We start from the raw sequence: 12915 nt of genomic DNA, 5'->3' as shown, positions 1-12915 counted from the left end.
TGTTTAGCTAATAAATAACCATTTACCTTTCAGATTTAGAGACATAGATCCAGTAGCTCACATAAATATAGATTTAAAGGACAATAAATTAAACCAATGAAATTCAGAGGTGATTGAAGGTTAAAATGGGTCTGACAACAGGAACATTACTGAAATCAACCCTTTAATAAATGAATCAATGAATACATCAACAAAATACTAAAAACGTCCCCTCGGGGATTAATAGAGTAAATACCTACCTGGACGAAGCGAAGGGGGCGGGGCCCTCACGGCTTCTCCTGAGATCTACGCATGCGCAGTGTACTGACCGCGCAGTTGCTCCGCTCGAGACGTTTGAAAGCTGCACGGTGAAGCGCGTCTGACCGGCCGCTGCTCCCCGGCCCAACACCTCCGGAACGGTAGGACGGCCCTTCCTTCAGCGCCCAACAGCTGTGGTCTTGTGGGACTCGGCGTCTCGAAGCGGTCGCAGGTCAACGAAATGCGTCAATGTTCGCGAAATCCGCGAACTTTATGGTTAGCCGCAAACATTAGCAAGCTAGCGCTAACGTTAGCAGGCTGCCTCGGAGGGCTGTTCTCTGGACACACCGCGTCACACCGTCCGGTACCGGACCGGTTAGTACCGGTTAGTACCGGGACACACGCTGATGGATTATAACTTTAGCTTTACATACGACCCAGTTAAACGCGAGATTCCGGCGGCCATGTGGTGATGTCGGAAAGTTGAAGAACATGAGTGAACCTGTAGCCTGCTAGCTCACACGTTACTCTGCATGAACCGACCTGGAGTCAGCTGATGGGGGGGGGGGGGGCAGCCTGTCGTGGGTCAGCTGATGGGGGGGGGGGGGCAGCCTGTCGTGGGTCAGCTGATGGGGGGGGGGGCAGCCTGTCGGTGGGTCAGCTGATGGGGGGGGGGGCAGCCTGTCGGTGGGTCAGCTGATGGGGGGGGCAGCCTGTCGTGGGTCAGCTGATGGGTGGGGGGGGGCAGCCTGTCGGTGGGTCAGCTGATGGGGGGGGCAGCCTGTCGTGGGTCAGCTGATGGGTGGGGGGGGGCAGCCTGTCGGTGGGTCAGCTGATGGGGGGAGGGGGGGGGGCAGCCTGTCGGTGGGTCAGCTGAATAAAGGATCCACAGACTGGTGTTGTGACTGTCGACCTGTCAGAGGAAACTTGTTTTAATCACGACAACCATTAAAGTTCTGCGGTAACTTCAGCCCGGAGGTCTTCAGCAGGCTGCTCCGGTCTGATCCGATATTTCTGTCCAGGATGTGAAACGTTGAAATGAAGTCCACCGTCATGTTGTGAGGATCCTCTCTCATTTGTTTCCTCTGTGTTTCCTCCCTTAGCTGCCAGCATGGAACTAAACGATGCGAACCTACAAACTCTGACTGAGTTCCTCAGGAAAACGCTGGACCCAGACCCGACCGTGAGGCGGCCAGGTACCACATGGCGTCATCTCACACATCACAAGGGCTCTGAACCGGTGTTGTTCTCACTCACCTGTTTGTGCCTCTCAGCTGAAAAGTTCCTGGAGTCTGTGGAGGGGAACCAGAACTACCCGCTGTTACTGCTCACTCTGCTGGAGAAGTCTCAGGACACCGTGATCCGTGTCTGCGCTGCCGTTACGTTCAAGAACTACATCAAAAGAAACTGGAGGATCGTGAGTCACGGTTACATCGACACCACACGCAAAGTTGAATCACATTTGAACGATTCGGGGCAGTTTGACCTCTTTGTGACGTTAATATCTTTGATTATTTTTCTTGAACTTGTGTTGAGACCGTTTGTGATGATGTCCTCCTCCGTCCCTGTGTGCTTTCAACACGTCACTCTTCTGGAGCACTTATGAACCGTAACGCTTCGGTTTGTGTTTTCTCTCAGATTGAAGACGAACCAAACAAAATCTCCGACCAAGACCGAACCGCAATCAAAGCCAACATCGTAAACTTGATGCTGAGCAGCCCGGAGCAGATTCAGAAACAGGTACATCCTCACACTTCATCGCGCCTGGATGGGTTTCATTTGTCTGTTTGAAGTTGAATAAACCTCTTTTTTTATATTTCCAATGTGTTTCCACAGTTGAGTGATGCCATCAGCATCATCGGACGGGAAGACTTCCCTCAGAAGTGGCCCGACCTCCTGACAGAGATGGTGACGCGCTTCAGAAGCGGCGACTTCCACATCATCAATGGAGTCCTCCGAACTGCACATTCTCTCTTCAAGAGGTAGAGCCCACTTCCTCCCCACATCCTCCCCACTCCCTCCCCACATCCTCCCCACACATCCTCCCCACATCCTCCCCACACATCCTCCCCACTTCCTCCTCCCCACTTCCTCCCCACATCCTCCCCACACATCCTCCACACTTCCTCCACACATCCTCCCCACATCCTCCCCACATCCTCCCCACACATCCTCCCCACTTCCTCCCCACATCCTCCCCACTTCCTCCCCACATCCTCCCCACATCCTCCACACATCCTCCCCACTTCCTCCCCACATCCTCCACACACATCCTCCCCACTTCCTCCCCACTTCCTCCCCACATCCTCCCCACACATCCTCCCCACTTCCTCCCCACATCCTCCCCACACATCCTCCCCACTTCCTCCCCACATCCTCCCCACACATCCTCCCCACATCCTCCCCACTTCCTCCCCACATCCTCCCCACACATCCTCCCCACTTCCTCCCCACACATCCTCCCCACACATCCTCCCCACATCCTCCCCACATCCTCCACACATCCTCCCCACACATCCTCCCCACTTCCTCCACACATCCTCCACACGTCCTCCCCACATCCTCCCCACACATCCTCCCCACACATCCTCCCCACTTCCTCCACACATCCTCCCCACTCCCTCCCCACATCCTCCCCACACATCCTCCCCACACATCCTCCCCACTTCCTCCCCACATCCTCCCCACATCCTCCCCACACATCCTCCCCACATCCTCCCCACACATCCTCCCCACATCCTCCCCACTTCCTCCCCACATCCTCCCCACACATCCTCCCCACATCCTCCCCACACATCCTCCCCACATCCTCCCCACACATCCTCCCCACACATCCTCCCCACTTCCTCCCCACATCCTCCCCACATCCTCCCCACACATCCTCCCCACATCCTCCCCACACTTCCTCCCCACATCCTCCCCACTTCCTCCCCACATCCTCCCCGCGTCCTCGTGGTTGAAAAGGTTTTCTGTGAATCAGTTAATGCATTAATACTTTTTGTTCAAGGTACCGTCATGAGTTCAAGTCCAACGAGCTTTGGTCTGAGATTAAACTCGTACTGGACACGTTCGCTCTTCCTCTGACGGAGCTGTTCAAGGTTTGTGACTTCTTCCTGTTTAGGTAGTGAAAGCTTCATGTTGTTAATCTGTTAGATATCAAAATGTTTGACAAAGTTAAGTTTGCTATGTGTGTGTGTGTTTCAGGCCACTATTGAGTTCTGTCAGACTCACGCTACAGACGTCAACGCCTTAAAGGTCCTCTTCTCCTCCCTCACTCTCATCTCCAAGCTTTTCTACAGCCTCAACTTTCAGGTGGGTTCATTTACACACAACTGATTTTCTGTTTTCAACACTTTCATCGCTTCTTTTAAAGCTCTTGGATTCATTCGTTTCAATCAAGATCTCCATATTAAACTACGCAAGAGCTGCTTGTCATGTCTTTGCTTTAGTTTACATCAGTAACAAATAATCCTGAACGGTGTCCAAAGTTTGCTTTGATTTTGATCAAATTGATGCAGTTAAATATGAATTATTGTGGTAAAGACTTCCGAGCGTCATATTGAATGTCCCCGCATGTAGTCGTCCGGTCAGCTTCTGTTCATGTCGTAATAAATCTACACGTCACTCGAGGATGTTTGCCTCTAACTGTCCTCTGCATTATGACCACAGGACCTTCCAGAGTTTTTTGAAGACAACATGGAGACCTGGATGACGAACTTCCACGGCCTCCTGACTTTGGATAACAAACTTTTACAAACAGATGTGAGTTGTCTTTGATTCCCTCCTCGTATGTTAAACTTTAAACACGGCTGAGAAAGATGTTTTTGACATGAATGTGCGTGTCTCTGGTGAATGTTGCCCAGGATGAGGAGGAGGCGGGACTCCTGGAGCTGCTGAAGTCTCAGATCTGCGACAACGCTGCTCTTTATGCTCAGAAGTACGACGAAGAGTTTCAGCCGTACCTGCCGCGCTTCGTCACCGCTATCTGGAACCTTTTAGTCTCCACGGGTCAGGAGGTCAAGTACGACCTGGTGAGCGTCTCCGAGCCGTCGCCTCGTTCCCGTCTGAACTCCACTCGCCCTCCTCTAACGGTGCGCCTCGTCTTTGTTTGCAGCTCGTCAGCAACGCCATCCAGTTCCTGGCGTCGGTCTGTGAGCGGCCACATTACAAACACCTGTTTGAGGACCAGAGCACGCTCACCAGCATTTGTGAGAAGGTCATCGTGCCCAACATGGAGTTCAGAAGTAAGTCATCCTAACCGGGACTCTGACTCCTCTCGCTCCTGTTCCCACACTGACTGGATGAAATGCTCCCTCAGGTGCAGACGAGGAGGCCTTCGAGGATAATTCAGAGGAATACATCCGCAGAGACCTCGAAGGATCCGGTAAAGATTTAGATCATTATTCATCGCCGTTATTCACATCTACGTTTGATTGTTTTTGCGGTCGGACAGATTTCCTCTCGTCGTCTCCACGTCTCACCCTTCTTCTCCTCCGTCCTCCCTCAGACATCGACACTCGCCGTCGGGCTGCGTGTGACCTGGTGAGAGGTCTCTGTAAATTCTTCGAAGCACCCGTCACGGCCATTTTCTCCGGCTACGTGAACTCGATGCTGTCGGAGTTCGCCAAGAACCCCGGAGAGAACTGGAAGCACAAGGACGCTGCCATCTACCTGGTCACCTCGCTGGCCTCTAAAGCTCAGACTCAGAAGGTATAACGAGCCCAACACTTTCAGATGCTATTAACGTAAGTTTAAAAACGGATTCATGTTTTAGTCTTTTACCTTTTGATTTGTGTTTTTCCCAACAGCATGGAATAACACAAGCCAACGAGCTGGTGAACCTGACAGAGTTCTTTGTGAATCATATTCTTCCCGACTTAAAATCCCCCAACGGTGAGAGAACATGCAGAATTACAGGATGTGTCATGTGACACAACAGCTGGAGAGGATTCTTGTGAATTAATATTCAAGGATTTATCCCTCTTGTACTCTCTGGTTGTAGTTAACGAGTTCCCGGTGCTGAAGGCAGATGCCATCAAGTACGTGATGATCTTCAGAAGTCAGGTATGAACTCCGGCTTTCTCCACAAACTGTTGAATTCCAGACGGATGAATGAATGAGTTTCTGAGGCGTCCTTCTGTCCCCGTCCTTCTGTCCCCGTCCTTCAGCTTCCTAAAGAGCAGCTGCTGCAGGCCGTCCCTCTGCTGATAACTCACCTGCAGGCAGAGAGCACGGTGGAGCACACCTACGCCGCTCACGCTCTGGAGAGGCTGTTCACCATGAGAGGTCCCAACAACGCAACGCTGTGAGTCTCAGACACCAAACACTTCCTCTCACGTTACACCCTGCAGCTCTGACAACTACAAGGTGGCTTTTATGCTGTAGAACACATTTATAATGCCGAAAGAAATGAGAGAAGTTGCATTTCTTTGGTAGTTAATTTTACAGAACTTGAAAAAAGATGGAATCTATATTTACAAGGTTTTCCAAAGTGTTACTGATGTAGGAAAAGGAACAAAATATGCATATTGAAGTGTTTTCATATTTACAACCTTTACAAACCTCTCCGTCCTTCTACTAAACTTCAGGGTCGAGTAATTCAAGGCTTCACTGGAGAGTGCAGGATATTGTGGGTTTTTTTTTTATATAAAAATGTGGATCTGACTGTTTTAATTTTGGATCAATTTTAAATGAATAAAGCCATTTTTATTCAATATGACTACTTTAAGATCAGATTTGGTTATTTTTCCTGATGGAAGTGTTCATTGTGTTTGAGTACTTTAAGGATTGTTGAAACCTGACGATAACTTTTTACTTTTACAGTTTCAGGTTAATAAATGGTGTCATTTTGGCTCTTTTAATTTATTTATTAATTCATTCAAGAAAATAAACCTAAACAGGTGTTAAGGTGCCAGTTTTGAAAACAAACGATCAAAATCAAATTGGTCGATAGCTAACATTTACTAAATGAGTCATATTTATCAGTCAGTATGAAGTGACTGAATATTAACAGGTAATATTAAATATTAATATTAAAGTGTGTGTGTGTGTGTGTGTGTGTGTGTGTGTGTGTGTGTTTTTCCAGCATCACCCCGGCAGAGATGGCTCCTTTCACCGAACAGCTGCTCAACAACTTGTTCAATTCTCTGGCTCTTCCGGGCTCCGCAGAGAACGAATACATCATGAAAGGTAAACTCACCTGTCGTCTGAACGCTCCTCACGGAGTCTCCAAAGTTATTTTAAGAAGCTTCATCACGTCATACTTTTCTCTTCTTCCTCATCTAAAGCGATCATGCGCAGCTTCTCGCTGCTGCAGGACGCCATCGTTCCCTACATCCCCACTCTGATTGGTCAGCTCACTCACAAGCTCCTCCAAGTCAGCAAGGTGACGCGCTGTGACTATTTATAGAAACAGGATGTTTGTTTGTGAGGATACGAATCGGAACCGTTTTAAAACCTCTGGCGTTCCTGCAGAATCCCAGCAAGCCTCACTTCAACCACTACCTGTTCGAGTCCCTGTGCCTGTCGGTCCGCATCACCTGCAAGGCCAACCCCCCGACGGTCAGCAGCTTCGAGGAGGCCCTGTTCCCCGTCTTCACCGAGATCCTGCAGAACGATGTGCAGGGTGAGTCGCTCGCCGCTGAGAGACGATGCGTTCGTGAACAGATGAAACTCACCTGCGTCTCCTCTGTTGCAGAGTTTCTTCCGTACGTGTTCCAGGTGATGTCTCTCCTGCTGGAGATCCACTCCAACTCTATTCCCGCCTCCTACATGGCGCTGTTCCCTCACCTGCTGCAGCCGGTGCTGTGGGAGAGGACCGGGAACATCCCCCCTCTGGTGCGCCTGCTGCAGGCCTACCTGGAGAAGGGCGGAGCCTCCATCGCCGGCTCGGCTGCAGATAAAATCGTCAGTACAGCCAGTGATTTGGGTTCATTTTAACATATTTAATCTGTAATAACCTGATTTTAATCACCACTGACATCTTTTCCTATTTTATTGATCTCAGTCTTTTCTTTATTTAAACTTCAAAATTCAAACGTGATTCCAGCTGTCATTTATTCCTTCTGTTTATTCTAAACTATCTGTTGTTTCCTGATTTAACTTTCATCACCTCACTGTTGTAATCAGGGTTTATTTATTTAAATCTAATGAATATTTTCAAATGTAGAATATCATTTCTGATGTTTCTTTAAAGGAATCCTGTCCAAATAACATTGAATTTCTCTGTGTGGGAATCTTGTCTTTAACTTCCAGATGTGGTTTATTTCACAGATGTTTGTTTTCCTATCAAATCATTGGATTAGCTGTAACGTTACTGTTGGACTGTTTTCCCATTTCTTCCTGTGTTCATCTGTGTTGCGTCACCGTTGACGTCCACACGCTTCCTCTTACCGACCGTCTTCTCTCATTATCAGCTCAGTTTCTTTTCTTTTCTGTGAATTGTCCTGAGTATGAAAACAACAAAATAACGTGCCGTTAGTTTCTGAGGAGAGAAACAGAACCTTCTTCTCGGTGCTTCTGCTTTTTCTCTCATCATAAAACATCAAATATTCTTCTTGCTTCCATTTCTGCTCCTCAGCCCGGTCTGCTCGGAGTTTTCCAGAAGCTCATCGCCTCCAAAGCCAACGACCACCAAGGTTTCTACCTGCTCAACAGCATCATAGAGCACATGCCCCCGTGAGTCCATCAGTCTGTCCTCAGAGGATCATCTGATTGATCCATGAGGTCATAACGTTTGTGTTGACTTGTTGTTGTTTTCCAGAGAATCAATCCTTCAGTACAGGAAGCAGATCTTCATCCTGCTCTTCCAGAGGCTGCAGAGCTCCAAAACCACCAAGTTCATCAAGAGTTAGTAGAACCTGCTTCTGTTCTGTTTACAGCTTCTAACCTTTTAACTGAAGAAGAACAGAATGTTTAACATAATGCAGCGTTATGTAACTTCATCATGATGTTCAGGTAAATAAGTTTCCTCTGTTTGTTTCTGTTTCAGGTTTCTTGGTGTTTATTAATTTGTATTGTGTGAAATACGGAGCCATCGCACTGCAGGAGATCTTTGACAGCATCCAGCCCAAGTAAGTTCTGGTTCAGGATGAAGTTGATGTCAGAAGGTTCAGTACCACCGGTCCATCCATCAGGGTTCGGTACCACCGGTGGGTCCATCAGGGTTCGGTACCACCAGTGGGGTCCATCAGGGTTCGGTACCACCAGTGGGGTCCATCAGGGTTCGGTACCACCGGTGGGTCCATCAGGGTTCGGTACCACCGGTGGGTCCATCAGGGTTCGGTACCACCGGTGTTTACTGGAAGACACACTTTATATGGATGACTATAGACTAATATCTGCCTCCAATATTTATAGTAGAAACGTCCGACAGTACTTCCTGATCTGAAGCCGTCACGGGTCTCTAACAGGTCTCTAACGTGTCTCTAACGTGTCTCTAACAGGTCTCTAACAGGTCTCTAACGGGTCTCTAACGTGTCTCTAACAGGTCTCTAACGTGTCTCTAACAGGTCTCTAACGTGTCTCTAACGGGTCTCTAACAGGTCTCTAACGGGTCTCTAACGGGTCTCTAACGGGTCTCTAACGTGTCTCTAACAGGTCTCTAACGTGTCTCTAACAGGTCTCTAACGTGTCTCTAACGGGTCTCTAACAGGTCTCTAACGGGTCTCTAACGGGTCTCTAACGTGTCTCTAACATGTCTCTAACAGGTCTCTAACGTGTCTCCGTGTCCGATGTAATTAAGAGATCATTAATGTGAGTTTTTGTGCTGCAGGATGTTCGGCATGGTGTTGGAGAAGATCGTGATCCCAGAGGTGCAGAAGGTGTCGGGGCCCGTGGAGAAGAAGATCTGTGCCCTCGGCATCACCAAGGTGCTCACGGAGTGTCCCGCCATGATGGACACGGAGTACACCAAACTCTGGTAACCCGTCCTCCATCTCACCGTCTGCATGCGCTTCATGTGGTTGAAGGCTTCACACCCACAGTGAAGAGGAGGCGATGGGGGAAAGTCACGCAGTCAGACAACTCGCAGTTACTCCTTATTTTTATCTCCATAATAATGAATTTACAACGAGCACCCAAGATTGCGTAAGAACGATCTCATCACCCACGGCAACCGAAAACGCCTTATGAGCATGTGCAGGATTAATTTTGTTATTATTTAACACCGTTTACAGATTAAATGGCTTTTAAATTTGAATGCCAGGGTAAAGAAACTTCCTTAATAAATGTCTCATTTCATTTCATTTTAAAGTCATTTGTACTGCTGATCTGCAGTTTATATTATTGGATGGCAACATTTGCTACAGATGACTGTATATTTGCATTATGTACAATTACACCACAGTTTTAGCTGTTTAAATGTCAATTTATGATTTATGTCTGTTTCTGTGTTTGTACATTGAGAACAAGTTACAAATAGAGGCAGATTGTTTGTATGTATACAGACATACATACAGCGAACTTCTCATTTTGATTTAAATGTTTCACTCAAGTCATGTTACAAAGTTTAAAAAATTGTTGTTTTTTTTATAAATTATTTTGAACAGAACTATTAAGAATAATCTTGAAAAACATGTTTATATGATGTTCTAACTATGTTTTGGTTGTTTTTTTTATTTTAATCCTCCTGAAGCTGTTGATCAGTGTTGTAGTAAAACTAATGTGTGTGTGTGTGTGTGTGTGTGTGTGTGTGTGTGTGTGTGTGTGTGTGTGTGTGTGTGTGTGTGTGTGTGTAGGACGCCGCTGCTGCAGGCCCTCATCGGTTTCTTCGAGCTGCCAGAAGACGACAGCATCCCGGACGACGAGCACTTCATTGACATCGAGGACACGCCCGGCTACCAGACGGCCTTCTCCCAGCTGGCCTTCGCCGGGAAGAAGGAGCACGACCCGATCGGAGACGCCGTCGGGAATCCCAAAATCCTGCTGGCCCAGTCGCTGCACAAGCTCTCCACCGCCTGTCCTGGACGGGTACGTTCACGCATCCAGGAAACATCCAGCTGCTGTTGGTTTGAATCCATCTGTGGTTTGGCTGCGGGATGTCTCGACGGGACGTGTTGATGAAGCTCATCTCCAACCTTCTCTTTGTTTTGGATGCAGGTTCCTTCGATGCTGACCACCAGTCTGAACGCGGAGGCCCTCCAGTACCTGCAGGGTTACTTACAGGCCGCCACCGTGCAGCTGGTTTGAAGCTGATGCTGTTTCACTCAATCAGAGACCACAGGACACTGCAGCAGGGGCCTCGGGAGGGGGGGAGGGGGCCCCGGGCCCACCACAGACCGGCTTCAGCTCAACTCGGACTTTAGGGATTTACTTTGCCTTGATGGTTTTCAGATGGATTCACCGGAGAAATGATCATTTGGTCTGGGTTTAGTGTGACTTCTCTGTTGGAAGGCTTTTAAAAGGGTTTTAAAGACTTGAGTAACTGAATTTCTGTTTTTGTTCTGTGAAGGATGTGGAGTTCAACATCTGGTGCAGATGTGTTTAAAGCAGCAGTGGAGGTTAGAATAAATAAATATTAAAGCAGTATTGTGGAACATCTGAATCAAACAGGAGGGCTTTCTCTGACGCAGTTTTCTATGTTTGAATTCCTTTCTACAGTTCTGCAGGCTCAAACATGACGTTTTTCTGTTGCATGTCCCCCTGTTGATTTGTTTCGTCTCTGGTCTTTGTTTCCGCTCCGTTTGTGAATGTGAATAAAAAGAGGCACTTGTATAAATCTGTTCTCACTGCAGTCTCCTCACATTCACCGCACACGCTTTGGATTTTATTTCACTTTGATTGTTTTAGTCCTGAAGCTCTGGCTTCTGTTCACCTGCAGTTACACAACATTTAAGTGTTCTGAAACGATAATGCACAAAATAAGGTTAAAGGAAGTCCAGAGGATACAAATAATGGAGTCGTCCTCCAGATAACATTCACGTATTGTAAAAGACAGTTTGCTCCTTTGGTGAGTGGTTGGTCCATCATGTGTTCATCTGCCAGGAGTCTCAGGAGGACTCCATGTGGCCGTTGGAGGTCTTCATCTCCACCTTCTTGATGAAAGGCAACATGCACTTGTCGCCTCCCATGAAGCCATACGTTGGACGTTTGTGTCCCAAGGAAGCAGCCTGGAGATGGAAAACAAGCCTGACGCTCATTTATCACCAGCTGATGACTTTGATCTGATTACTAATCTTTATTCAAACTTAGGCTCTGGTGAGGAAGGGGACGTACATGAGGGAGGGATGCAGATCATCTGCTGCTGCCAGAATGGCCTTCATGGCCTGCTGCACGTGTAGAGAGGCTCCAGAGGAGGAAGCTCTTTCCTGGTGGATGTCGGACAGAAACAGACTTTAAAATGTTCTTTATTGCTCTGATTTGAATCGAAGAAGTTCAGATGTCGAGGAGCAGCATCTCACCTGATCTCACAGCCTGCGAACATCCCCGTGTCCACGATGTACGGACACACCAACGTGGTCCTGATGCCGTCCAGCTCTTCAGCCAGCAGCTCGTGTGTGAGCGACTCGTGGAAACCAACAGCTCCGAATTTACTGGCACAGTAGTCCTGCGGGGGGGGGGGGGGGCATCAGTTTGAATTATACACGCTGTAAATGGTTGCTCTGTGTGGGGTCGTCTCACTTCGTACCTCCACACAGGCGGTGCTGAACAGACCCAGAGCGCTCGCCACCGTCACATGTGACCTTGGTTCCTGGACTTCATCTGAGGCAGGAAGGCCTTCGTCATCTGGTGGGGGGGTGAGACCGGCAGGTGAATGTTTAACTGAAGGTAAATCTGAGGGAATTGTTTACTTTACGATCAGCTGATTGAACACGTGGAGGAAATATTTGATGTCAGGGGCACCTTAACCTGAAATACTGGCTTTTATTTATCTTAAATTAACACGTTAAAGGAATAAATATCATTGTACGTGAATATGCAGACATGTAGGCTTTATTGTTTGCAGCTTCCTGATTTATACCTGATGTTTAAACCTTTTAAAATCTTTTTTTTTATGCAGCTAATGTGTTACAACATATAAAATGCACAGATTAACTGCAGAGTTAAATGTTCTGCAGGAGTCTTCTTTGCCATCAGGTGCATCTTAGTGTGTCCGTATAAACCCATGACATCCTTCCTGTGTGAGAATAAGCTTTACCCTTTTAATGTATGAGCCCGAGCCTCTAAGAGGATCAGAAGCACAACCACATGATCTCTTTGTGGGCTCGGGTGGTATCTCCATCCCTCTCTCACACACACGGACGCTTCGGTCCAGTTCCCCTGGTCTAAAGGGAGGACAGGACGGGCTGTATCCGGAGGACCGGGACATGCTGCTCTCAACCGTTCACACATCGCTGCACAAACACCCACCAGCGGGAGGCCGGTGAACAGGAGTTCCATCATCCGTGTCCGACATCAGACGTAGTGTTTATAAGGTGCAGCTTCACGGTGTTCCGTGTGTGCGTAAAAAGACGCGCGCGTCACGTCTCACCCAGAACAGCGCGTGGCAGTTGACTAGCAGCGTCCTGTCCAGCAGCTCGTCCGGACAGTCCAGCAGCTCGTCCGGACAGTCCAGCAGCCTCCTTCCCGCCACCACGCCGGCGTTGTTGACCAGGATGGAGACGTAGCCGACCTCTGCCCTCACCCGGTCCGCCGTCTCGTAGATGCCCTGGAGCTTGGAGAGGTCCACGGTGTACGTGT

General features: G+C 48.4%; 1 protein-coding gene and 1 pseudogene across 2 annotated transcripts; one reads left to right on the top strand and one right to left on the bottom strand.

Annotated features, from left to right (window-relative positions):
• The first annotated feature begins 309 nt into the window (after positions 1-309).
• On the top strand, positions 310-10954 carry cse1l (CSE1 chromosome segregation 1-like (yeast)). 2 transcript variants are annotated; one of them, XM_069153793.1, is made up of 25 exons: positions 310-398; positions 1341-1433; positions 1512-1654; positions 1876-1977; positions 2074-2219; positions 3245-3335; positions 3442-3549; positions 3907-3999; positions 4101-4268; positions 4352-4481; positions 4556-4621; positions 4745-4947; positions 5046-5130; positions 5240-5301; positions 5406-5542; positions 6323-6426; positions 6525-6622; positions 6712-6862; positions 6935-7143; positions 7817-7914; positions 8000-8085; positions 8228-8309; positions 9011-9157; positions 9975-10206; positions 10336-10954. In XM_069153793.1, exons 2-25 carry the CDS (start codon positions 1349-1351, stop codon positions 10423-10425), a joined length of 2916 nt encoding a protein of 971 aa, XP_069009894.1. In that variant the 5' UTR covers positions 310-398; positions 1341-1348; the 3' UTR covers positions 10426-10954. The 2 variants fall into 2 exon arrangements, with proteins under 2 accessions (XP_069009894.1, XP_069009904.1); XM_069153803.1 differs by lacking the exon at positions 310-398 and adding an exon at positions 496-513.
• Positions 10955-11106: 152 nt separating this feature from the next.
• Positions 11107-12915, bottom strand: part of LOC138200844 (retinol dehydrogenase 10-B-like) — a 2247-nt pseudogene continuing 438 nt past the window's right edge.

This window comes from Embiotoca jacksoni, unplaced genomic scaffold (genome assembly GCF_022577435.1).
Source record: "Embiotoca jacksoni isolate LCO1_2020_lvr unplaced genomic scaffold, fEmbJac1.0.p SCAF_1, whole genome shotgun sequence".
Taxonomy (NCBI): Eukaryota; Metazoa; Chordata; class Actinopteri; family Embiotocidae; genus Embiotoca; species Embiotoca jacksoni.
This window is presented reverse-complemented; position numbering and strand designations above follow the sequence as displayed.